At 41.4% G+C, this 27,668-nt stretch overlaps 1 protein-coding gene across 1 annotated transcript in view; it reads left to right on the forward strand.

The window, feature by feature from the left end:
- cfi (complement factor I) overlaps positions 1–25,371 on the forward strand; it is a 96,587-nt gene extending 71,216 nt beyond the window's left edge. The window contains exons 12-13 of the mRNA XM_059963344.1: positions 5,186–5,287; positions 24,415–25,371. Of these exons, the coding sequence (XP_059819327.1) occupies positions 5,186–5,287; positions 24,415–24,632 (320 nt within the window). The 3' untranslated portion in view covers positions 24,633–25,371. The remainder of the gene's footprint in view (positions 1–5,185; positions 5,288–24,414) is intronic.
- The last annotated feature ends 2,297 nt before the right edge of the window (positions 25,372–27,668 follow it).

The raw sequence follows: 27,668 nt of genomic DNA on the forward strand, positions 1-27,668 counted from the left end.
CTCTTTCTAAGTATTTGATTTTTTTTTCCCAAGAGTCCCCCTCTGCCTACCTGCCCGGCCTTTCAATCCAAGCATGTGTATCCTTTAACATCCAAGGATGTGTGTCCTTAGATGTTCAGTTCCTAACTCCACTCTTCTTTCAGCCAATTCAGTGATGTCCACAATGTCATATCTACTAATCCCTAACTGCACTACAAGATTGTTAACCTTATTCCACATACCATGCACATTCAAATATAACACCTTCAGTCCTCATTTAATTATCCTTTTGGATTTTGTCCCCATGTTACACTGCAATTCATCCCACTGATTATAGTTTTGCCCTATCATCTGCCCGTCCTTTCTGACATGCTCAGTACACACTGCACCTAGTTGTGTATCAACTGTTCTGTCTTCAGCCCCCCCCCGCCAAATTAGTTTAAACCCTCCCCAAAAGCTCTAGCAAACCTGCCAGTAAGGGTATTGGTCCCCCTCGGGTTCAGTTATAATCCATCCTTTTTGTACAGGTGGTACTTTCCCCAGAAGAGATCCTAGCCCTCTGCACCTGTGCCTCAGCCACGCATTCATCTGCCCCATCATCCAATTCTTACCCTCACCAGCACGTGGCACAGGCAGCAATCAAGAGATTATTATTCTGGAGGCCATGTTTTTCAGCTTTCTATCTAGCTTCCTTAATTCTCTCTTCAGGGCCTCCTCCCTTTTCCTACCTATGCCATTGGTGCCAATAAGCACCAAAACTTCTGGCCACTCTCCTCCTCCTTTAGAAAGAGGTGGACCCAGTCCTAGACATCTCTAACTCTGGCAGCGGGGAGGCCACATACCATCCTGGTTTCTCTTTCAGGTCCACAGTATCTTTTTCCACTCCTCTAATAGTGGAATCCCCTATCACAACTGCAGTACTCCATCCTCCCATTCCCTTCTGAGCCATAACGCCAGACTCAGTGCCAGAGACCCAAGTTGTTGCAGCTCCACCCCAGTCGCTCATCCCCCTCAACAGTATCCAAAGTAGCAAACTTATTATTGAGAGGAATGGCCACACGAGTACTCTGCACTGGCTGCCCATTCCCTTCCCCCTCCTCTTCTTTCTCTACCCCATCTCTTTCCGTCTTTCTCTCTGCTCCACACTCCCCCCACTTTTATCTCCTTCTCATCTGCCCACCTGATTTAGTGATTTAGCAGTCTTACGTCTTAATTTGCTGTAGAATAGCCCAAAATAAAACAAATCGACATCTGCAATTATGAAAATCACAAATCCAAATCTAACCTATCACAAAGCTGGCACCTTCTGGTTTAAACAGAGGTGGGAAAGGTGAAGCCAACCCTACTTATTCTTAGTAGGATGGCTTGGTGAAACATTGCAACAACAGAATTCTCTGACATTTTTAATGTAATTAAGCTATGTGCTTTGTGAGAAAGTATTGTCAAGTGCTATACTTCCAGGAAGTACAAAGGCAGAGAGTTAAAAGTATGGGCAAAGGGAAAGGTTTCAAACGATGGAAGGGAGAAACTGAAGGAGTGGGGTTCAAGAAGACACACAGATTAAGGTCCCAAGCAAGCAAAAGTATGGGTGAAGGTGCTGTGATGATTAAATTTAGAGATGGTTTTGAGATAACAATTAGAGGATTGTTCTACAGTGGATTCTGGTTAATTAGGGCAGCCAGCTATTTGGGACAACTCTTAAGGGTCAAACACTAACTGAGAAAATAATTGTTTGTTTATTTCAGATACTGTGCAACTTAATTGGGGCAGAAGACTGGTTCCGTACAGTTTTTAACTAGCATCAGACAGGTGCACTTGTGTGGCCGTTAACACTACACCGTGCTTAAAGCAAACAGCTTCTAAATAGTCAAATCGCAAACAAGAATATCTGCAGATGCTGGAAATCAAAGTAATGCACACAAAATGCTGGAGGAACTCAGCAGGCCGGGCAGCATCTATGGAAAAGCATAAACAGTTGACATTTTGGGCCGAGACCCTTTCAGTCCTGATGAAGGGTCTTGGTCCAAAACATCGACTGTTTACTGTTTTCCATAGACGCTGCCTGGCCTGCTGACACCCTGCAGCACCTTGCATGTATTAGTAATAAATAGAGTCAGATGTGTGTGCTTGTGCTCAAAAAGCAGTGAATTTTGCCACTAATTGATAGTGAGAAATAAGCTACCCCCTGTGATTCTGTTGCTCTCCATCTCTTCGACGAGTGATAAAAAAATTATTTCTCTACTTCAGACTGACAAGCTTGAGCATGTAGATATTAAGAAAGAGAATGTTGATGCACCATCAATAACTCACACTGAGACGTAAGGCGAGATATCGGCTTTTATTGACTGGAAGAAGGAACCAGGAGGGAGTGTCCATCATACTATGTCCTGGAGACTGAGGCCGAGCGTCAGGCCTCAGATCACCTTTATACAGGGGCCGTGGGAGGAGCCACAGGAGTAGTCAGCAGGGGGCGTGTCCAGACAGGCACATAGTTCACCACAAATGTGCTGCAGCTTTTGGAAAGCATCAAGTTGGATAAGCCTTTGGGACCGCATGAGATGTACCCCAGGCTATCGTGGGAGGTGAGGGAGGAGATTGCTGAGCCTCTGACAATGATCTCTGCATCATCACTAGGGATGGGAGAGGTTCTGGAGGATTGGAGGGTTGCTGGATGTTGTTCCTTTGTTCAAGAAAGGGAGTAGAGATAGCCTAGGAAATTATAGACCAGAGAGTCTTACTTTAGTAGTTGGTAAGTTGATGGAGAAGATCCTGAGAAGCAGGATTTATGAACATTTGGAGAGGTATAATATGATTAGGAATTGTCATATGTCTTTGTCAAGGCCAGGTCCTGCCTTATGAGCCTGATAGAATTTTTGAGGATGTGACTAAACACATTGATGAAGGAAAAGCAGTAGATGTAGTGTATATGGATTTCAGCAAGGCATTGGATAAGATACCCCATGCAAGGCTTATTGAGAAAGTAAGGAGGCATGGGATCCAAGGGGACCTTGCTTTGTGGATCCAGAACTGGCTTGTCCACAGAAGGCAAAGTGGTTGTAGACGGGTCACATTCTGCATGGAGGTTGGTGACCGGTGGTATGCCTCAGGGATCTGTTCTGGGACCCTTCCTCTTTGTGATTTTTATAAATGACCTGGATGAGGAAGTGGAGGGATGGGTTAGTAAGTTTGCTGATGACACAAAGGTTGGAGGTGTTGTGGATAGTGTGGAGGGCTGTCAGAGGTAACAGCAAGACATTGATAGGATGCAAAACTGGGCTGAGAAGTGGCAGACACGAGGAAATCTCCAGATGCTGGAAATTCAAACAACACACACAAAATGCCGGTAGAACACAGCAGGCTAGGCAGCATCTATAGGGAGAAGCGCTGTCGACTTTTCGCGCCAAAACGTCCTGAAACGTCGACAGCGCTTCTCCCTATAGATGCTGCCTAGCCCGCTGTGTTCTACCAGCATTTTGTGTGTGTTGTGAGAAGTGGCAGATGGAGTTGAACCCAGTAAAATGGTTCATTTTGGTAAGTCAAATATGATGGCAGAATATAGTATTAATAGTAAGACTATTAACTGTGTGGAGGATCAGAGGGATCTTGGGGTCTGAGTCCATAGGACACTCAAAGCAGCTGCGCAGGTTGACTCTGTGCTTAAGAAGGCAAACAGTGCCTCATGAAAACAGGTTGAGTGAACTCGTCCTTTTCTCCTTGGAGCAAAAGAGGATGAGAGGTGACCTGATAGAGGTGTATAAGATGATGAGAATCGTTGATCGTGTGGATAGTCAGAGGCTTTTTCCCAGGGCTGAAATGGTTGCCACAAGATGACACAGTTTTAAGGTGCTGGAGAGTAGATACAGAGGAGATGTCAGGGGTAAGTTTTTTACTCAGAGAGTGGTGAGTGCGTGGAATGGGTTGCCAGCAATGGTGGTGGAGGCAGATACGATAGGGTCTTTTAAGAGACTTTTGGACAGGTACATGAACCTTAGAAAAATAGAGGGCTGTGGGTAAGTCTAGTAATTTCTAAGGTAGGGTCATGTTTGGCACAACTTTGTGGGCCGAAGGGCCTGTATTGTGCTGTAGGGTTTCTATGTTTCAACAAGTTAGAAACTACAAGGAATTTGAAGGTATCAATAATTATCTTGAATGTTCCAATGAAAATGAAGATTTGGAGGATGCAATAATCACAGCTTTGTGTGAAGGCAGTTCATTGGCTACGATGTGTTTGTTCATTTACAGTCAATCAAAGGAATGAGGTAGCATACAGGCACACTGGATGAATTTCTCTGTCAATAACAATTAGGAACTAATACACAATTTTATAGTACTGTAGTAGTATTGGTAATGTACTAATTTGTTTTGTATTTTATTTAAATACATAATTTGTTACTCAATTAACTGGTAGTTTGTGTTTTTTTATATCTTTTTACCCAGTTCTATGAAACTTCAGCTAATTGGTGCAGCTGCTTAATTCAGTAAAAATGTATTGGTCCTAATGTGTCCCAATTAACCAGAATCCACTGTATTAGAGATTTGCACGGCTGGAAGAGTTTACTGCGTTAGGATGGGTAAGACAATGGGCAGCGAGGACAAAAATGTTATATCTGGAATAAAGGAAGTTAAGATACAGGCAACAGAAGTTTAGATGTCCTCAGGTTCACCGAAGAGTAGAAGTTTGGAGATTGGTTCAGCATGTGTCTAAATTCTGCTCCTATGTCTTATGGTCTTACGAAACGCATGAATGTCACTTTTGGCAGCTGATGAGCTGAGAAGAACTGGGTGTCAGTATCAAAGAAAATAAGCTGTCACATAATCAGCTCAGAGACAGCCATGATCTGAACAGTTTAACCAATCTCAGAGAGTGCCCTTGCAATGAACTTGTGTGGTCATCAAAACGTGCCTCATTGTTCAAATTCTTCCAATGCCAGTTTATATAGAAAAGCTTTAAGAGGCCCAAAGTTTGGACAAGATTTCAGGACTCACCCTGGATGACTGTAATTATTTGCAATCCCTATCAAAAAATTTATAAGGTCGCTGAACTATACACTAAATTATGTAAACCAGTGAACAATTCTTTAAAATTCCTTTAACGCCAATTTAACTAGCTTTGTTCAAGTATTAAATTGTCAATCTGCAAAATTATATTAAACATCTTGTGGAAGATTGAATTGTGATGTCATTTTGCTGCAATTTCCAATTATAGGAAACACCAGAGTAAGCATTCTACGTTGGGCTGAGGTTGACATAATTGAAAACTGTTTGGCAATTTACAAATCTGCATTTTTTGAAGGAATGGAATGTGCAGGTAAGATTAAAACTTCGATCTCATTCAGGAAAAGCAGGGTTGGTCTTTTACTGTACAGACCCAGAAGACTTGAGTCTTTATTGTCAGATCTGGGCTGCTAATGAGTCAGACAGTAAATGACTTCTGGTGAATAAAATGACGTGTCAGCCTCACTTAATCCAGCTGATTCCTTTGAGAGCAATTTTTTTATACTTAATTACCCTCTGAAATGGCTGCAAACAACTCAGTTGAAGGGATTAGGGATGGGAAATAAATACTGATCTTATTGATGAAGGTCCATTTAAGGGGAAATATAGGAAGTTAAGGAATAAACAATACAGAGTAGCAAAATGGGAAATGATAACCATAGAGACTCCAGATTACAGAGGAGGAGAAGTTTGCTGTCCTGAGGTGAATTAGGATAGATAAACCCCCAGGGCCTAGCATAGTTTCCTTGGACCCTGCAGGAGGCAACTGCAGAAATTGCTGAGGTACTAGCAGAGATATTTAAATCATCCTTAGTAATAGGGTTGTCGTCTATATCAATGACCTGGATGATAATCTGGTCAACTGTATCATCAGACATGAGGATGACACCAAGACTGGATGCAGTGGATGGTGAGGAAGACTATCATGGCTTGCAGCAGGATCTGGACCAGCTGGGAAAATGGGCTAAAAAATGGCAGATGGAATTTAACACAGCCGGGTGGGAGGAATTACACTTCGGTAGGACCAAACAGGGTAGATCTTATACAGTGAACAGTAGGGCACTGGGAATACAGATCCATAATTCATTGAAAGTAGCATCACAGGTAGATAGGGTCATAAAGAGAGCTTTTGGTACATTGGCCTTCATAAGTCAAAGTACTGAGTACAGGAGTTGGGATATCCATACAACCATATATAACCATATAACAATTACAGCACGGAAACAGGCCATCTCAGCCCTTCTAGTCCATGCCAAACGCTTACTCTCACCTAGTCCCACCTACCTGCACTCAGCCCATAACCCTCCATTCCTTCCCTGTCCATATACCTATCCAATTTTACTTTAAATGACAATATCGAACCTGCCTCTACCACTTCTACTGGAAGCTTGTCCCACACAGCTACCACTCTCTGAGTAAAGAAGTTCCCCCTTGTGTTACCACTAAACTTTTGCCCCCTAATTCTCAACTCATGTCCTCTTGTTTGAATCTCCCCTACTCTCCATGGAAAAAGTCCATCCATGTCAATTCTATCTATCCCCCTCATCATTTTAAATACCTCTATCAAGTCCCCCCTCAACCTTCTATGCACCAAAGAATAAAGACCTAACTTGTTCAACCTTTCTCTGTAACTTAGGTGCTGAAACCCAGGTGACATTCCAGTAAATCTTATCTGCACTCTCTCTATTTTGTTGACATCTTTCCTATAATTCAGTGACAGAACTGTACATAATACTCCAAATTTGGCCTTACCAATGCCTTGTACAATTTTAACATTATATCCCAACTCCTATACTCAATGCACTGATTTATAAAGGCCAGCATACCAAAAGCTTTCTTCACCACATGAGATTCCACCTTCAGGGAACTATGCACCATTATTCCTAGATCACTCTGTTCTACTTCATTCTTCAATGCCCTACCATTTACCATGTAAGTCCTATTTTGATTAGTCCTACCAAAATGTAGCACCTCACACTTATCAGCATTAAACTCCATCTGCCATCTTTCAGCCCACTCTTCTAACTGGCCTAAATCTCTCTACAAGCATAGAAAACCTACTTCATTATCCAAAACGCCACCTATCTTAGTATCATTTGCATACTTACTAATTCAACTTATCACCCCAAAATCCAGATCATTAATGTATATGACAAACAACATTGGACCCAGTACAGATCCCTGAGGCACACCACTAGTCACCGGCCTCCAACCTGACAGTTATCCACCACTACTCTCTGGCATCTCCCATCCAGCCACTGTTGAATCCATTTTACTACTTCAATATTAATACCTAACAATTGAACCTTCCTAACTAACCTTCCGTGCGGAACCTTGTCAAAGGCCTTACTGAAGTCCATATAGACAACATCCACTGCTTTACCATCGTCAACTTTCCTCATAACCTCTTCAAAAAATTCAATAAGATTGAATGTAATATTGAAGTTGTATAAGACATTGGTGAGGCTGAATTTGGAGTATTGTGTGCAGATCTGGTCACCTACCTACAGGAAAGATGTAAGTAAGGTTGAAAAAGTACAGAGAAAATTTACAAGAATGTTGCCAAATCTGGAGGGCCTGAGTTATAAAGGAAAGATTGAATAGGTTAGGACTTTATTCCTTGCAACATAGAAGATTGAGAGGAGATTTGATAGAGGTAGACAAAATTATGAGGTGTATAAATAAGGCAAATGCAAGCAGAATTTTTCCACTGATGTTGGGGTTAAGGGTGAAAAGTGAAAAGTTTAAGGGGAACATGAGGGGAAACTTCTTCACTCAGAGGGTCATAAAGTGTGAAATGAGGTGCTAGCACAAGTATCCATGTGAGTTCAACTTCAACATTTAAGAGAAGTTTGGATAGGTACATGGATGGCAAGGGTATGGAGGGCTATGGTCCTGCAGCAGGTCAAAGGGAATAAATAGGCAGTTTAAATGGTTCAGCATGAACTAGATAGATCTGTCCTGTACTTTTCTATGACTTTATGACTCTCTGACGGTTTATAAACATGAAGGTAAACCTGTTGGTTGAGTTAAAATAAGGGAAAATCAAAATCTGAATGCATGCATTATTCATAACAAAATGAATGAATGAACATGAGTCAAGGTGTAAAGATTCAGAGTATTTATTATCAAAGTATGTATGCAATACAGAACTCTGAGATTCTTCTCCAGATAGCCACAAAACAAAGAAAAGCCATGGAAATAAGTTCAAAGAGAAACAGCAAACCCCACAACCCTCCACAAAAAAAAACACTGCAACGCAATCATTAACCCACAAATGCCCCTCCCTCTGCACAAAAACCCAACAAGGATATCAGCACCTAAACCCCTCCTCCACACAAAACACAAAAGAACATTGACGCTCAACCCTCACCCTCCCTGAACAAAAAAAAATCCAACAAGTGTGAAGTACTGTACTTTGGGTGGTCAAATATATGAAACCTTGGGACCCAAGTCCATAGCACCCTGACAGTGGCCACACCAGTAGATTGAGATATAAAGATGATGTAAGCATGCTTGCCTTCATTAATTAGGGTACTGATTATAGGAGTAAGAAGTCGTGTTGCAGCTATATAAAACTTTGGTCAGGCCATATTTGAAGTACATATTGTGTGCAATTCTGGTTGTCCCATTACAGGAAGAATGTGAAGTCTTTGAAAGAAAATCTTTGATGCTGGGGATGTGGGTGCCCATGATGGAGCTGGCTGTGTTTACAACTTTCTGCAGTTTATTTCAATCCTGTGCAGTGCCCCTCCCCCATACCAGAGAGTAATGCATCTGGCTAGTATATAGAAATTTGCAAATGTCTTTGGTGACATACCAATTCTCCTCACACTCCTAATGAAAGATAGCCACAGTCATACTTTCTTTGTAATTCCTTCAGTATGTGGGGCCCATGATAGATCCTCACAGATGTGACACCCAGGAACTTGAAATTGCTCATCCTTTCCCGTGAGAACTGGTGTGTGTTCCCTTGACTCCCCCTTCCTGAAGCCCACAGTCAGACACGCTGAGTGCTGCAACACCACTCAACCAGCTGATCTGTCTTCCTCCTGTACGCCTCCTTGTCTCCATCTGAAATTCTGCCAACAATAGTTGGTGTTTGAGCTGTGCCTATCATAGATATAAAACTCATGTGCCATTGTTGATTGTCAGCGAGGTGTTAGTTCTGATTCATACAGACTGTGGTCTCTCATTGAGGAAAACAAAGATCCAGATGCAGAGGGAGGTACAGAGGCCCAGGTTTTGGAGCTTGTTGATTAGTACTGAGGGGATGATGGTGTTGAATGTTGAGCTGTAATCAATAAACACCAGATTACTACTGTCCAGGTGATCCAGGGCCGAGTGGAGAGCTGGTGAGATGTCATCTGCTGTAGACTATGGCGTTAGGGAAATTGCAGCAGGTCTTGTTCCTTACTTAGGCAGTTGATTCTAGCCATGGTCAACCTTTCAAAGCATTTCATCATTATAGATGTGAGTGCAACTGGGTGATAGTCATTGAGGCAGCTCACCCTTCTCTTCTTGGGCACTGGTATGATAGCCGCCCTTTTGATGCAGGTGGGAACCTCTGGCTGCAGTAATAGGAGACTGAAGATGTCCTTCAACACTCCCACTAGTTGTTTGGTACTGGTTTTCAGTGCCCCACCAAGTACACCATGGGACCTGACACCTTACGAGATGTTCTGACATCGGCCTCCCAGACAGAGATCACAAGGTCACCAGGTCATGCAGGGATTCACATAGATGTCATTTTATTCTCCCTTTCAAAGGCATTGAGCTCATCTGGGACTGAAGCATCACAGCCATTCGTGATTTTAGTTTTGCTTTGTAGGAAGTGATGACCTGCAAGCCGCTCCAGATGAATACTGTGACAACTGTGGCATTTTCATTCTGAATTGAAAGTGAATCTTTGAATATCATCCAGTCCGCTGACTCAAAGCAATCCTGCAAGTGCTCCTCCACCTCCCTTGACCATAGCTTCTTGGTCCTCACCACTGGTGTTGCAGTCTTTAGTCTTTGTCTGTATGCTGGGACAAGGAGTACAGCCAAATGACTGGACCTCCCAAACTGTGGGCATGGGATGACACTGTAAATGTTCTTGATGGCCGTTTAACGGTGGTCAAGTGTGTGGGCTCCGTTGGTTCCACAAGTGATATGTTAATGTTAGTTGTTCAGCCACTTCTTCAATCTGGCCTAGTAGGGATATTTTCTTAATTTTTAAATTATTTATTGAAATACAGCGCAGAAAAGGCCCTTCCAGCCCTTCAAGCCTCACCACCCAGCAACCCCCTCCAATTTAACTCTCACCTAAGCATGAGACAATCTATTATGATGATCAACCTATCAACCGTCACATCTTTAAACTGTGGGAGGAGTCCAGAGCACCCGGAGGAAACCCACGCAGTCACAGAATGTACAAACTCCTTACAGGCAGCAGTGGGAATTGAGCCCTGATCACTGGTACTGTAAAGCATTATGCTAGCCATGTGCTGGATACTGTGTACGTGACATGGATCATGTACAGGAGGAAGGGATTTGTTAATTTATCAAAGCAGACAGAAAGGACTGAAAGTTGTTCCTGTGCTGTACTGTTTCATGTTCTAGCTTCTAAGATAGATAAACTGATGTTGTAAAGAGAAATATATAGATATGATCAAATATTCATTCCAAAGATCTGGTTAAAATTATCTAGGTTGTTAACTAAATATTCCACAATATTTAAATTTTAGGAGAAATTTACAAAATGCAATGGAAAGAAAGGGGAAAGGCAGGTGAGTGAAAGTATCTCAGCTGAGAAAAATTACAAAGTGAAAGCAGTTTGGATAGGGCTAAGACAATAAGGGTCTCAAAACAATGTGGGGGGATTATCTGTAGGCCTTTAAATAATGATGGTAGTTCAGAGTGTAACATGAATCAGAAAATTCAAGGCATGTATACCAAAGATAATAAAGTAATCATGGGGGACCTAATCGACATATGGGCTGCTGAAACCAATTTATCAGTAACAGCATGGATAGCAAGTTTCTGAAGTGCATACAAGATTGGGCAGTATGGTAGCATAGCCGGTTAGAAAAGACTGGGGTTCAATTCCCACTGTGGGTACAAAATTTAAAGAATTAATACCTCATAGTACGTTCTGCCCATGACCATGTAGATTTCCTCAGAGTGCTCTGGTTTCCTCCCACATTCTAAAGATGTACAGGTTAGGGTAGGTAAGCTCTGGGCATGCTATGCTGGTCTAATGCTTGTAAACTGCCACAGCGCAACTTGGACTGTGCTGGACATTGACACAATCAACACATTCACTGTGTGCTTTGATGTACTGTATATGTGACAAATATAACAAGTTTTAAACTCTTTAAATCTTATGCCACCAACTGGGAAACAGGTTACTTCAAAGCAATCATATAAAGAAAAGGGCTAATTATTAATCTATAGTTATAGCCTTTCACAAACAATGATATCATGAGATTACATTCTGATTGAAAGTGAATCTGAAACTAGCGTATTAAATCCAAGTGATGCAAACTACAAAAGCATGCGATGTAAGCTGGTTGTGGTAGGTTAGATAACTACAAAAGCATGCAATGTGCGATTTGAAGGCAGAGTACAGGGTTAATGGCAGGATTCTTGACAATGTAAAGGAACAGAGGCATCTTGGGTCTATGTCCATAGATCTCTCAAAGTTGGTGCATAAGTTGATTCGGTTGTTAAGAAGATCTATGCTGTGTGGGCCTTCATTAGTAAGGGAATTAAGTTCATTAATCACAAGGTAACATTGAAGACCTATAAAACACGGTTAGACCACACTTGGAGTATTGTGTTCAGTTCTGGTCACCTCCATATAGGAAGGAACTGAGGAATAAGAAAAGGATGACTACGCTAATGGAATTACATTATAGACCACCCACAGTCAGGTGGATCTAAAGGTGTAAATTTGTAGAGAGTTCACAGACTGTTGCAAGAAACATAAAGATGCCATAGTAAGTGATTTTAACTTTCCACTTATTAACTGGGACTCCCATGCTGTAAGAGGACTGGGCGGGATAGTTTCCTTAATTAGTACCTAGAGGACCCAATGAGAGAGTTTACAATACTTGATCTCATATTAGTAACAACCTTGCACTCAGCATCAGTAAGACAAAGGAATTGTTGGTGGACTTCAGGAACAGGAAGTCAGGGGATCACACACCAGTCCTCATCATCTTCCTTCACTCCAAAGAGAAAAGCTCCAGCTCGCTCAACCTAACATCAAATGACATGCCCTCTAGTTCGGGTGGTATCCTGATAAATCCCTTCTGCCCTGCTATTTAAGCAGTGTGGGAGGCAGCAGAAAAGAAACTATAGACCTGTTAGCCTGACATCAGTGGTTGGGAAGTTGTCGGAATTGCTAGTTAAGGATGAGATTACAGAGTACCTAGAGGAACATGACAAGATAGGGCAAAGCCAGCATGGTTTCCTGAAAGGAAAATCCTGCTTGACAAACCTACTGCAATTTTTGAGGAAATTACAAGCAGGGTAGACAAAGGAGATGCAGTGTATGTGGTGTACTTGGATTTTCAGAAGGCCTTTGACGAGGTGCCGCATATGAGGCTGCTTAGCAAGATAAGAGCCCATGGAATTACAGGGAAGTTATTAGCATGGGTGGGGCATTGGCCGATTGGCAGAAAACAGAGAGTGGGAGTAAAGGCATCCTACCTGGCTGGCTGCCGGCTACCAGTGGATTTCCACAGGGGTCGGTGTTGGGACCCCTGCATTTTATGATGTATGTCAATGATTTGGACTATGGAATTAATAGATAATTGATATCAGAATAATATGCTGATGGTACAAAGATAGGTGGAGGAGCAGATAGTGTTGAGGAAACAGAGAGCCTGTAGAGAGACTTAGATAGTTTAAGAGAATGGGCAAAGAAGTGGCAAATGAAATACAATGTTGGAAAGTTTGCACTTCAGTGGAAGAAATAAATAGGTAGACTGTTATTTAGATGGAGAGAGAATTCAAAATACAAAGATGCAAAGGGACTTGGAAGTTCTTGTGCAGGATACTGTAAAGGTTAACCTGCAGGTTGAGTTGGTGGTGAAGAAGGTGAATGCAATGTTGGCATTCATTTCTAGAGGTATAGAATATAAGAGTAGGGATGTGATGTTGAGGCTCTATAAGGCACTTGTGAGACCACACTTGGAATATTGTGTGCAGTTTTGGGCTCCTTATTTTATAAAGGATATACTGACATCAGAGAGAGAAGATTCACAAGAATGATTGCAGGAGTAAAAGAGTTACAATATGGGGAACATCTGGCAGCTCTTGGGCTGTATTCCCTGGAGTTCAGGAGAATGAGAGGAGATCTCACAGAAACATTCTGAATGTTAAAAGGCCTGAACAGATCAGATACAGCAAAGTTATTTCCCATGGTAGGGGATTCTAGGACAAGAGGGCATGACTGTAGGATTGAAGGATGTCCATTTAGAACTGAGATGTGGAGAAATTACTTTCAATAGACAATAGGTGCAGAAGTAGACCATTCGGCCCATTGAGCCTGCACCACCATTCTGAGATCATGGCTGATCATCTACTATCAATACCCGGTTCCTGCCTTGTCCCCATATCCCTTGATTCCCCTATCCATAAGATACCTATCCAGCTCCTTCTTGAAAGCATCCAGAGAATTGGCCTCCACTGCCTTCCGAGGCAGTGCATTCCACACCTCCACAACTCTCAAGGAGAAGTTTTTCCTTAACTCTGTCCTAAATGACCTACCCCTTATTCTCAAATCATGCCCTCTGGTACTGGGCTCTCCCAGCATCTGGAACATACTTCCTGCCTCTATCTTGTCCAATCCTTTAAAAATGTTATATGTTGCAATCAGATCCCCTCTCAATCTCCTTAATTCCAGCGTGTACAAGCCCAGTCTCTCTAACCTCTCTGCATAAGACAGTCCAGACATCCCAGGAATTAACCTTGTGAATCTACGCTGCACTTCCTCTACAGCCAGCATGTCCTTCCTTAACCCTGGAGACCAAAACTGTACACAATACTCCAGGTGTGGTCTCACCGGGACCCTGTACAAATGCAAAAGGAGTTCCTTGCTCTTGTACTCAATTCCCTTTGTAATAAAGGCCAACATTTCATTAGCCTTCTTCACTGCCTGCTGCACTTGCTCATTCACCTTCAGTGACTGATGAACAAGGACTCCTAGAACTCTTTGTATTACTCCCTTACCTAACTTTACACTGGTCAGATAATAATCTGCCTTCCTGTTCTTACTCCCAAAGTGGATAACCTCACACTTATTCACATTAAACATCATCTGCCAAGTATCTGCCCACTCACGCAGCCTATCCAAGTCACCCTGAATTCTCCTAACATCCTCATCACTTGTCACACTGCCACCCAGTTTAGTATCATCAGCAAACTTGCTGATGTTATTTTCAATGCCTTCATCTAAATCGTTGATATAAATCATAAACAACTGTGGTCCCAATACCGAGCCCTGTGGCACCCCACTGGTCACCACCTGCCATTCCGAGAAACACCCATTCACCGTTACCCTTTGCTTTCTATCTGCCAACCAGTTTTCTATCCGTGTCAATATCTCCCCCCCCAATGCCATGAGCTCTGATTTTACCCACCAGTCTTCTATGTGGGACCTTATCAAATGCCTTCTGAAAATTAAGGTACACTACATCCACTGGATCTCCCTTGTCTAACTTCCTGGTTACATCCTCGAAAAACTCCAATAGATTAGTCAAGCATGATTTGCCCTTGGTAAATCCATGCTGGCTCGGTCCAATCCTATCTCTGCTATCTAGATATGCCACTATTTCATCTTTAATAATGGACTCTAGCATCTTCCCCACTACCGATGTTAGGCTGACAGGACGATAGTTCTCTGTTTTCTCCGTCCCTCCTTTCTTAAAAAATGGGATAACATTAGCCATTCTCCAATCCTCAGGAACTGATCCTGAATCTAAGGAACATTGGAAAATGATTACCAATGCATCCGCAATTTCCAGAGCCACCTCCTTTAGTACCCTAGGGTGGAGACCATCTGGACCTGGGGATTTGTCAGCTTTCAGTCCCAACAGTCTATTCATCACCGTTTCCTTCCTAATGTCAATCTGTTTCATTTCCTCTGTTACCCTATGTCCTTGGCCCATCCAGACATCTGGGAGATTGCTTGGTCTTCCCTAGTGAAGACAGATCTAAAGTCTTTCGTCAGAGGGTGGTAAATCTGTGGAATTTGTTGCCATGAGCAGCTGTGGAGGCCAAATCACTGGGTGTATTTAAGGCAGCGACAGATAGGTTCTTGATTAGCCAGGGCATCAAAGGGTATGGACAGAAGGCAGGGGAGTGGGGATGACTGGAAGAATTGGATCAGCCATGATTGAATGGCAGAGCAGACTTGAATGGCCTATGTCTGCACCTGTATCTTGTAGTCTTTCTAAAGCTTCTATGTAGAGTCATAGGACACTACAGCAGAGAAACAGGCCTTTGGTCCATTTAGTCCATGTCAAACTATTGACATGTACATATACTCCCATCCATGTACCAAATTTCTCTTAAATGTTGAAACTGAATCCACACCCACCACTTGAACTGGCAATTCATTCTGAACTCTCTCTGTGAAGAAGTTCCCTCACACGTTCCCCTTAACACATGACCTCTAGTTGTAGTCTCACCTAACATTGGTGGGAAAAGCCTGCTACACTCCTCATCATTTTGCATACCTATTTCAAATCTCCTCTCCTTATCCTATGCTCTCGGAAGTAAAGTTCTAACCTATTCAATCATTCCCTAACATTCAGGTCCTCAAATCCTGGCAAAATCCTTATAAATTTTCTCTGCACTCTTTCAATTTTATTGATATCTTTCCTGTAGGTATGAGACCAAAACTGCACGCAACACTCCAAATTAGGCCTCACCAATGTCTTATACAACTTCAATATAACATCCCAACTCCTGCACTCAGTGGTTTGATTAATGAAGGCCAATGTGCCAAACCATCTCTTTATAGCCTTATCTACAAAGAATTCTAGATCTTCATTTCTACCCTGAGCAAAATGGAATTTCCTATTTATGAGTACTATGAAGACTCAGTCACTGGCTATATTCAAAAGTGAGATTTCTTTTTGGAATGAAGGAAAACCTATCAAATGGTGAAAGGCCTTAATAGAGTGGACGTGGAGAGGATGTTTCCGATGGTAGGGGAAAGTCTAAGACCAGAAAACACAATCTCAGAATAGAGGGGCGTCTTTTTAGAATGGAGATGAGGAAAAATTTCTTTAGCCAGAGAATCATGAATTTATGGAATTCTTTGCCACAAGCTGCTATGGAAGCCTAATTACTGGGTATATTTAAGGCTGAAGTTGACAGATTTTTGCTTAGTTAAAGCATGAAGAAATGTGGAGAGAAGGCAGGAGACTGGGTCTGAGAGGGAAAATGGATCTGTCATGATGTAATAGCAGAGCAGACTATTTGATGGGCCAAATAGCCTAAATCTGCTCCTATATCTTATGATCTTATGGAATATAAAGTCACTTTAGGAAAATGGTGCTGAGGTGCATTAACATACATTGTATGCCAATGATTTAGATGAAAGAACTGACGGCTTTGTGCCAAGTTTGCTGATGATACAAAGATAGGTGGAGGGGAAGGTAGCGTTAAGGAAGCAGGAAGGCTACAGAAGGACCCAGACAGATTCAGAGAATGGGCAAAGCAGTGGCAACTGGAACACAGTGTAGGGAAGTGTATGGTCATGCACTTTGGTAGAAAGAATAAAAAGCAGAGATCTTCTAAACGGGGTAAAAAAATCAAAAATCCAAGGTGCAAAGGGACTTGGGAGTCCTTGCACAGAATTCCCTAAAGATTAACTTGTAGGTTGAGTCAGTGGTAAGGGAGTCAAATGCGATGTAGTCATTCATTTCAAGAAGATTAAAATATAAAAGGAAGGATGTAATGCTAAGGCTTTATAAGCTACTGATGAGGCCTCATGGAGTATTGTGAGCAGTTCTGGGATGATATGCTGCCATTGGAGAAAGAACAGAGCAGATCCAAATGAAAGGCTTATCATATGAGGAGTAATTGAGGTATCTGGGCCTTAACTCACTGGAATTTAGAAGAATAGTGGGGGGGATCTCATTGAAACCTATCTAATGTTGAAAGGCCTAAATAAAATGGATGTGGAGAGGATGTTTCCTACGGTGGGAGAATCACAGCCTCAGAAAAAAGGAAACACGAGGAAATCTGCAGATGCTGAAAATTCAAGCAACACACACAAAATGCTGGTGGAACACAGCAGGCCAGGCTGATGAAGGGTCTCGGCCCGAAGCATTGACAGGTCTTCTCCTATAGATGCTGCCTGGCCTGCTGTGTTCCACCAGCATTTTGCGTGTGTTGCTCAGAAAAGAGGGGTGTCTATGTAGAACAGAAATGAGGAGGAATTTCTTTAGCCAGAGGGTTTTGAACTTCGTTGCATAGACAGCTGTGAAAGCCGCCATTGGGTATATTTAAGGTGGAGGTTGATAGCCTCTTGATTGGATAAGACATGAAAGGTTAAAGGGAGAATGCAGGAGAATGGGGTTGTGAAGGAAATGGATCAGCCATGATGAAATGGTGGAACAGACTCGATGAGTTGAGTGGCTAATGCACCATCAATAACTCACACTGAGACGAAAGGCGAGATATCGGCTTTTATTGACTGGAAGAAGGAACCAGGAGTGAGTGTCTATCATACAATGTCTTGGAGACTGAGGCCGAGCGTCAGGCGGCAGATCTCCTTTATACAGGGGCCTGTGGGAGGAGCCACAGGAGCAGTCAGCAGGGGCGTGTCCCAACAGGCACATAGTTCACCACAGTGGCTTAATTCCGCTCCTAACTCTTATGGTTTTATGGTTAATAAGCCATTATGTTATTGAACAGCAGAGCAAGTACAAGGAGATGAATGAGATGCACCTTCCATTTCATACGGGAAAGCTTCATGCTGGTTACAAGATTCGAACCAGGAAAGTAATTAACTGCGATCAAAAATTAGAAATGTATTTCTCAGGAAACAAAAGATTCTAAACTTATATGGCTTATATAGTTGAAAGTCTCACTGGACCTGACATTAGTTCAGTCTTCTCAAGTAATACCATAAATGGTAGAAAACCAACCTGAAATGATTACATGCTTTCCTCCCCAAAATGTGTTTTCTGCACTTCTTAATTTGCAGGCAATAACTCTGATTTAGAGATTGTATTCTGCAGGAGCTGAAGTGGCAGAAAGAATAAAATCTGCATGATCATCCTAGATTGTTGGCTTACTCACATCTAGTTTGCCCAATTCCAGTTACTCAAAAATTCTAGGCCAAACTGCTGAGGCCTATGCAAGGGGATTAATTATCTCCTACTCTGCTAGTAAGAAGAGACAAGCTGCAGAACAGCAGTGCCTAGTGGAAGCAAGGCTTGTGGCTGCTGAAAAGGATTATATTGGTAAGCATTCTGCAGCCAAGTTACAGAATATCACAGACCTACGCTGTACACTAAATTCTTCACTTACATGAGCAGTCAAAAGAAAATTGACATTTGCTAAACAATGATTGTTTGAACATGGTGAAAAACCAGGTAGGTATTTGGCTTATTTAGCTAGAAAGAAAAAGGCCTCTCAGAGTATTGCTTCAATTAGTGATGGGACAGGAGCCCTCACTAGTAATTCTAAAATGATTAATGTTGTGTTTAAGAATTTTTATTCTAAACTGTATCAATCTGAGCAACGTAATGATGGACAATCTAGGATGGAGTCCTTTTTCAGGAATTTAGATCTCTGTGGTGAACTACTTATACCTGTCTGGACACACACCCCCCACCCCGCTGATTGCTCCTGTGGCTCCTCCCACAGACCCCAGTATAAAGACAATTGGAGGCACTGCTCCTCCCTCAGCCTCCAGGATGTGGTGTGATGGTCACTTGCTGCTTGTTCTTTCTTCCAGCCAATAAAAGCCTACCTTAACTCACATCTCCGAGAGTTATTGATGGTGCATCAATCTCCTAGGCATTTCTTCTGAACAAGAGTCCCTCATCAATGCTCCGTTATCTATACATGAGATACAGGAAGCTGTGAGACAGCTCCAAAATGGGAAGGCCCCTGGTCTTGATGGACTCACTAGTGAATTCTATAAAGAGTTCACACAGTTATTATCAGAACCCATGCTAAGCATGTTCAATCATGCATTTAATTGTGGTCTCCCACCATCACTGAGAGAAGCTAATATCTTCCTAATTCCTAAGAAAGGAAAGCCCTGAAGATTGTGCCTCCTACAGGCTTATTTCTTTGTTAAATGTTGAATTCAAAATCTTAGTTTTGCGATTAGAAACTGTGTTACCTTTTATCATAAAAGAGGATCAAATGGGTTTTGTAAAAGGCCGTAGATCATCTAACAATATCAGAAGATTACTTAACATGATTCAGGTATGTCAGCAACAGGCAGTGGATGGCTTGGTGGTTTCCTGAGATGCAGAAAAGGCCTTTGATCATGTCGAATGGCTGTATCTTTTTATCACTTTAGAACAATATAGTTTGGGCAATAATTTTATTAAGTGGGTGAAGGTTCTTTATAACGACCCTTTGGCTGCAATTCTCACTAATGGTATTAGGTCGGATAATTTTAGTATTCTGAGGGGCAGCCAGCAGGGCTGCCCTTTATCACCACTACTTTTCACACTAGTGATCGAGCCATTGGCTGAGGCTATTCAGCGAGACCCCAAAATATCTGCTCCAGACATAGGACTAAAGTCACATAAAATTACACTGTATGCGGATAATGTTCTAATTTTCTTATCAAACCCTGCTATAACAGTGCACCACCTTATATAATGCATCAATTCATTTAGCGCCTTTTCAGGTTATAAAATCAACTTTACTAAATCAGAGGCTATGCCTCTGGGGAATCTGCAGCAGGTACCTGACACTCAGGGTGTTTTCCCCTTTAAATGGTCACAGACAGGTTTTGTTTACTTCGGCATATTCATCACACCTACGTTTGATCAATTGTTCAAAGCTAACTTTACACAGTTATTTGACAAAATCAAACAGGATCTTAAGCGATGGAGCACTCTTCCCATTTCTTGGCTTGGCCAAATATTGTTGCTCAAAATGAACATTCTTCCTCGTCTGCTCTACCCAATACAAATGATTCCAGTCATTTTTACCCAACAAATACTTTTAAAAAATAGATAGAACATAGAATAGTACTCCTCTTGTATTGAGCAGTGGTGCCCTGGGGAAGAGGCACTGGCTGTCCACTCTGTCTATTCCTCTTAATACCTTGTATACCTCTATCATGTCTCCTTTCATCCTCCTTCTCTCCAAAGAGTAAAGCCCTAGCTCCCTTAATCTCTGATCATAATCCATAACTAGGCAGCATCCTGGTAAATCTCCTCCGTACCCTTTACAATGCTTCCACATCCTTCCTATACTGAGGCGACCAGAACTGGACACAGTACTCCAAGTGTGGCCTAACTAGAGTTTTATAGAGCTGTGTCATTACATCGCATCTCTTAAACTCTATCCCTCGACTTATGAAAGTTAACACCCCATAAGCTTTCTTAACTACCCTATCTACCTGTGAGGCAACTTTCAGAGATCTGTGGACATGTACCCCCAGATCCCTCTGCTCCTCCACACTACCAAGTGTCCTGCCATTTACTTAGTACTCTGCCTTGGAGTTTGTCCTTCCAAAGTGTACCACCTCACACTTCTCCAGTTTGAACTCCATCTGCCACTTCTCAGCCCACTTCTGCATGCTATCAATGTCTCTCTGCAATCTTTGACAATCCTCTATACTATCTACAACACCACTAACCTTTGTGTCATCTGCAAACTTGCCAACCCACTCTTCTACCCCCACATCCAGGTCGTTAATAAAAATCACAAAAAGTAGAGGTCCCAGAACAGATCCACTAGTCACTAGATGGTTTGTTTCTTTCATCTGGAACAAAAGAAGACCCTGTATTAAAATGTCTAAGTTACAGCTTCCCAGTAGTGTCGGGGGTCTGGATTTTCCAGACATCAAAAAATATCAATTAAGTTCCTTTTTGTCTTATGTGGTTGATTGGGTTTGCAGTCAATTTGGCTAGACATTGAAGCTTCACAAGCAAAATGCCCTCTTATTAATTGGCTTTTCCTCAATAAGATGAAACTAGTTAAGGAATATTGTTGCAATCCAATAACAATTACTACAGTTGGGGCTTGGAGGGCGGTGCGACAAATTGAGGGCAACGTAACGAAAGTATCACCCTTCCCTCCAATAACCGGCAGTCCAGATTTTCTGCCTGGCATAATGGATTCTGGATTTAAACTCTGGATTTCTAAGGGTTTTTTCCATCTAGGAGATTTGTTGGATGAAGGAATGATGATGTCTTTTAGTCAAAAAGTACAGAAATTTAATATACCCACAAGGATCTTTTTTGTTTCTTTCAGATAGAAGATTATATACAGAAAAAAACATCATTGCTAATTGATTTCTATAGTTCTGTCATAGAAAAGAGGGTGTTTTAGTACTCCATTTAAGTCTCCATTAGTACTTTTTACAGCATCCTGAGGGAATGTTCTTGTGGAGAGGCTGAGCAGCTGGGAAGGGTCTGGGAGGAAGAGCTGGGAGTAGAAATTACAGCTGAAACATGAGAAGACATCTGTGAGAATGTAAAGAAGATTTCAGTTTGTAATAGAACTAAAGCATTGCAACCCAAAATTCTGCATAGAGCCCATCTGACTCCAGATCGTCTCTCGAAATTTAAGACAGGGGGAGGGGGGTTCTCCAATGTGTTCTAAATGTAAAGTAAATACTGGAACTTTCACCCACTGTTTTTGGACTTGTCCCAAACTTCAAGCATACTGGACTGATATTTTGGGTGAAATGAAAAAGATTCTGAAGATGGAGCTTGAACTGGACCCAGTGTCTTTTCTCTTAGGCTTACCCAGCAGTCGTATTATTAATGCACATCAGAAAAAACCTTTTAACATTCTGACTTTTTGTGCGAGGGAAAACATTTTACTTTGTTGGATATCCAATAAGGCCCCTGGACTTTTTGGTTGGTGTAAATTAATCATGGAATACATTCCTTTGATCTTTTTGACATGTATGGTACACTCAAAAACAAATAGTTTTCATAAAACTTGGCAGCCTTTTCTGGAGTATGTAGATGTCAACTTGTCTGCTATACTAATAAAGGCTTTTGTATAGGATGTTGTGGTGGTGTCTATATTTTGATGGAAGTGTTCTGATAGCTGTGAGGGGAAGAAATGTAAATGTATCTGGAAGTTTGTTATGCTGAGCAAAAAGTTTTTTTTTAAAACCCTAGGCCTTCCATCCTATGGAGTGTTGACTCTGAAAGCTTGTGCATCCTGAGTTCCTGATTCCAGATGTTAGTAGTATCTTATAATTGATTCCCTCCAGACAGGAAAATCACCAAGAAACCAAATAGGGAGTTCAGAATCGCCTTTACTCAAAGAGTGTTTGGAATGTAGAAGTAATCTCCACAAAGAGTAGCTGAGGCAAACAGGAAACTCACAGAGTGTTGGTATTTGGGGAACAGATATGATCATTTTTATTTTCAAGGCTTCTAGCTTCATTCACCTGCTGCATACCAAAGCTTTTCGACTATGTATGAGGCAGCAATCAGGAAGGTGATGTAATCCTCCTCTGGTTGAGTTCTACATCATTGTCGTCCCTGGCATCATTAACTTGTTTTTGCTCCTCTTGCTGTGCTGCTAGTTGGGCTCTAGGGAGCAAATGGTTTCTTCTCGCAACAGATGTTCACGGCTGAGCAGTGTGCAGGGTGCTTCTGGAGGAAAGGGTAAATGTAGGAGGAAGTGTACTTTTTAGATGTTTCAGAAAGGATTGTTTGATAAGAAGAGAACACAAGACATACTTGCCAGAGAGGTTCTTGTAATGCATGGATCTATTTCTTTTAGAGCTTCCCCCTTCCCCTCCCCCCACCTTAGCACTATGTATTGATCTGTTCCCTGCACATGCACATTGTTCTCAATCTCGTTGTAATGTGACTACTCCAGTTAAAGCCACATGTGTTTTTATTTAATCACCATGTAGTTGTGCGCAGATAGAACAGTTCTCTCTTCAGTTTGAGATTCTGCTTCTCCCATGACCAACTGATATGCTTTCACTGAAATAAAGCGGGAAGATAGTGGTTTATTGCAAAGTTATGTCTTTAAAAGCAGCGTGTGTTTGGATTAGGCTGCTGTGAGGGCTGTCCCTCGCAGTTAAAGCACTGCAGTCAGCAGGTGATTGCTTCCCGGTTGAATCACATGCAAGAGATTCCTGACAGAAATGTTCTGGTGCTATGGTGCAGCCTAGGAGCATTACAAAGCTACAAAACATTCTGAAAGAGGAGCATATGAACTTCTAGCCACATTCACCTACATCATTAATGTGCAAACTTTTGGGAGTATTCAATATTTCCTGTCCTCTCACCATAACACTGAGACAGTAAAAAGAAAGCAACAAATATTGCTAGAATCCTAAAGACCAAGGAATGATGATGGACTTCAGGAAGGGAAAATAGGGAGAACACACACTGAGAATTCATTGGTGGAAAGGGTGAGCAGGTTCAAGTTCCTAGTCAACATCTCAGAGGATCTATCCAGGCCCAGGAAAGTGATACAATCACAAAGAAAGCTCACCAGTGGCTCTACTTCATTAGGAGTTTGCAGAAATATGTATATCACCAAAGTCATGCAGATTTCTACAGGCTCATGGTGGAAATGTTCTGACAGGCTGCACCACAGCCTCTTATGGAGCCTCCAGTGCAGAGGATTGTGGGCTCAAGCAGTTCCATCATAGACACTATCCTCCTTTCCATTGAGAATATCTTCAAGAGGCACTGCCTTAAGAATGCAGCATCCATCATATAGGATCAGCTCCCACTAGGGAGAAAGTACAGGAACTTCAAGACCCATTTTTAAGAATAGCTCCTTCCCTTCCACCATCTGTCCTGTTATTGGTCTTTTTCACTATTTTGTTAAGTAATTTTTATGCCCTGCACTATATTGCTACAAAACATCAAATTACACTTGTTATGTCAGTGATAGTAAATCTGATTCTGATTAGCAGGATTGAAAATGGAAAATATAGAGCTTTCAGAGGCATGGAATTTTATAAAATAGAAGCAGGCGACAATTTTTTCTAATTGAGCAATTACTGATTTTTTTCAGAGATTTTTACTTAGTCCTTTTTCCCAAAACATATGTTTTTGTGAATATTTTTCAAATGATTTAATGCTTTCATCACACCAAGACTTTCAATCATTCAAAGTGATATTGATATTTCAAAATTCAGTCTTAAAATGAAATTGTTAATGTTGTTTTGAATCATTTAAATATGGGCAAACATTTGTATTTATTTCAATTTATTACAAATATATAAATGTTATTCTTCTTTTCCAGGAAAACTTGATGGAACTGCTGATTCCTGCCAAGGAGATTCTGGAGGACCTTTAGTCTGTACTGATGAAAGAAACGAAGCATATGTGTGGGGAGTAGTGAGCTGGGGTGAAAAATGTGGTCAAGCCGGACATCCCGGTGTTTACACAAAAGTATCTCATTATTTCGATTGGATAAGTGATCATGTTGGTAGAAATGTTATTTCTAAATATAATGTCTGATTGTTAAGTGTCAATTCAGTTCTGGCAGCACACATATCTTGCTTCTAGTTCAAACTTTGCAACTCATGTTTTTATCAGAAAGATAATAAAAATCATAATTAAATACCATTCCAAAAACAATTGCAGACATAATTAATACATTGTTATTAGGAAGGAACTATAAAAAACATTGACAAACAAGGAGTGTTTTGCCCAATAACCTTAAGTACTGCAAAAAGAGACATGGCATTATTGCAGCCTTGAACTACCTTGTGTAAAATGCCAGTCTTTTCCAAGTCACAATATTGAGACTATTCAGATTGCTTCCATTTGAAACTAAAAGATGAATCAAGAAAAAACAATTGCCTAGTAAGAACGAACTCTTTCTTCCATCTGCATTCCGTTTTATTTTGCTGAAAAATGAGGGTCTTGAAATTTTGGAAGGCCTTATTAGGTAAAGTTTATGCCAAACAAGATTTTCAATACAAAAGCAGAAAATACTGGAAGCATTCAGCAGGTCAAACAACAGCCGTGGGGAGAGTAACGGAGTCAATGATTCCAGTCAAGGTCCTTTTTCTGTCATCTGTAAATCAGTGCAAGCTGTTTTACCTTCATTTGATTACATTAAATGTCTTTATCTCCACAAACCTATAACTAGTGTATAAAATTGTTTAACTAATCACATCTAATGTGAGGAGGACAGTGCACCAACAGACAACACATTGTGGCAGAATGAAAAGTGATTTCATTGAAACCCATCAAATAGAGTGGATGCAGAGAGGATGTTTCCTATAGTGGGGGAGTCTAAGACCAGAGGACACAGCCTCAGAATAGAGGGACATCTTCCAGAGTGGAGGCGAGGAGGAATTTTTTTAGCCAGAGTGTGGTGAATCTGTGGAATTCATTGCCACAGGCAGCTGTGGAGGCCAAATTATTGGGTGTATTTCAGGTGGAGGTTGATAGATTCTTGATTGGTCAGGGCATGAAGGGATAGGGGAGAAGGCAGGAGATTGTGGCTGAGAAGAAAATGGATTAGCCATGATGAAATGGTGGAGCAGACTTAGTAGACCAAATGGCCTAATTCAGCTCCTATACCTTATGGTCTTATCCATCTACATCTTACACTATTAATTTATTTTGTAACATATAATAACTTATATACTTGGCTGGTTCTTTGAACACTTCCATTATCTGTCTTTTACACTGCACATACATCTTTATTGATAAGATAAATACCAATATAAATTGTAATATCAAAAATATATTGCATATAACCCTTGTTCAAGGATGTATCCTTTCATTTGTACCTCTGTCCTCTAATCTGATATAATCAAATCTTTGTACTGGTCATGCCTTGTGCTTTTTCACTTTTCTGCTTCAAAAGGGTGTGACACCTCTGGTCTAACCCAGTACTTGTTTAATTTTTTGTTAAATCTTTGGTTAAAGATGATATAAAGTAGGAAAATTGATTTTTGTATATGTCTCAATTTTCATCGACAAATTTTTTCAGCATTAAAAGCTATATCCTCTTAACAGTATGCTCGAAGGAATGTTACACAGAGTACCATTGCTCAGAGAACATTGCCTTCCTCCATGCCAGAATAAATAATTACACAATATTTTCCCTGTCCTACAAATACTGGCTATCTTCTTCCAATTCCTGTGAGTACAACTTCCATACAGCATTCGGTTGCTGTGTTAAAACCAGTGTGAATGCTACAGCTGTAATTCATAAAACTGCACACTCATGCTGATAATCCCACCCACTTGATCTATATCATGTATTGGGATATATCATGAGGCATTGTGTGATACCCTCCTGTCATAACTCCATCTTGTAATCTGTTAGGTTTGCCACTGAACCCCCCCAAAAAAATCATGCCTGTTATGATTCATGCACATGTGGGTGGAGGTGGCCCAACATAGTGGTGGGATTTGAAGGGAAAGGAAGGGGTAGAGAGCTGGGAGTGGGGGAGGGGGTGCAAATGTTGGCAAGAGAAAGCACAAAGAACTGCAGCAGGAAGGTGTTATGTTGGGAGACCTGAGAAAGGGGCAAAAGAGGTGGGGTTGTGCTTTTATTAAGTGCAGCACCAAGTCATATGCAGGCACTAAGTTTGTGGAACAAAGCCTATCTGCAATCATCTTGGACTGTGCCATTACACTCGAGCTTCCTCCTAGCAAGCTCTGATGTGCAAAGTATAGAGACCTTCTATTTCTTTAAAATGAACTTGAAGCAAGTCAATCTCAACCCCAAAATAGTGCAAAAGAGTGTGCTGAAGGTTACACATTCCCTGGTGAGCTTGTGAGTCTTATCATTCCATTAAACTTAGCCCAATTCCACTTTAGATGTTCTAGATTGTACCATGGTGTCCTCTAGATTGAATCTAAGAGTTATGATATGATGATCATACTCAACTTTTATTCCTATTCGGTTTACAAATTAATTTCATTTCCTTTATTGGATCCAGACTTAACACCTTCCTGTCTGGTGTGAAAGTGAACTGACCAAGGATGTTCCTCTGCACTGTGCTTGCAGCCATATCTTAACCATTTTATTTATTTCACTGGCGCACAGCACTGGGAGTAACATGAGCATTGAAGTTTTGTCTTTTTAACTTCCTCTCTATTTCATGAAACTCTCTCTGAGGTACCTCAATTTGTGTATCCTTTGTGACAATGGCATTGTGTACCATTTCTTCTTTCTCACTCCTCTTCCCTTGTGGAATAGTCTGAATCCTTTACCAGAGAAATAAGATTGCATATAGGGCTCATGATGTTGGTTACAAAAACACCTGTTTGCCCTTCTAACTATGGAACCTTCCATAATGATTGCTCTGCTACACGTTGATTTTCCTTTCTAAATGCTGTCACTCCTGCAGTCTCTAACACTAGTTACCACTTTCAGTGGGGCACATACCTTGAAGGTTCATGTGCTTCCTGCCCCCTTATAGTTTTTTTTAAATGTCATTCATTGGCCTCCTGAAGGCATTCTGCCTATGGGCAGCCACATCCTGTATCATCCCAGAAACTCTTAGCCTCCCACAAACTCCTTAGTAC

Source organism: Hypanus sabinus, chromosome 3 (assembly GCF_030144855.1).
Source record: "Hypanus sabinus isolate sHypSab1 chromosome 3, sHypSab1.hap1, whole genome shotgun sequence".
Lineage (NCBI taxonomy): Eukaryota > Metazoa > Chordata > Chondrichthyes > Myliobatiformes > Dasyatidae > Hypanus > Hypanus sabinus.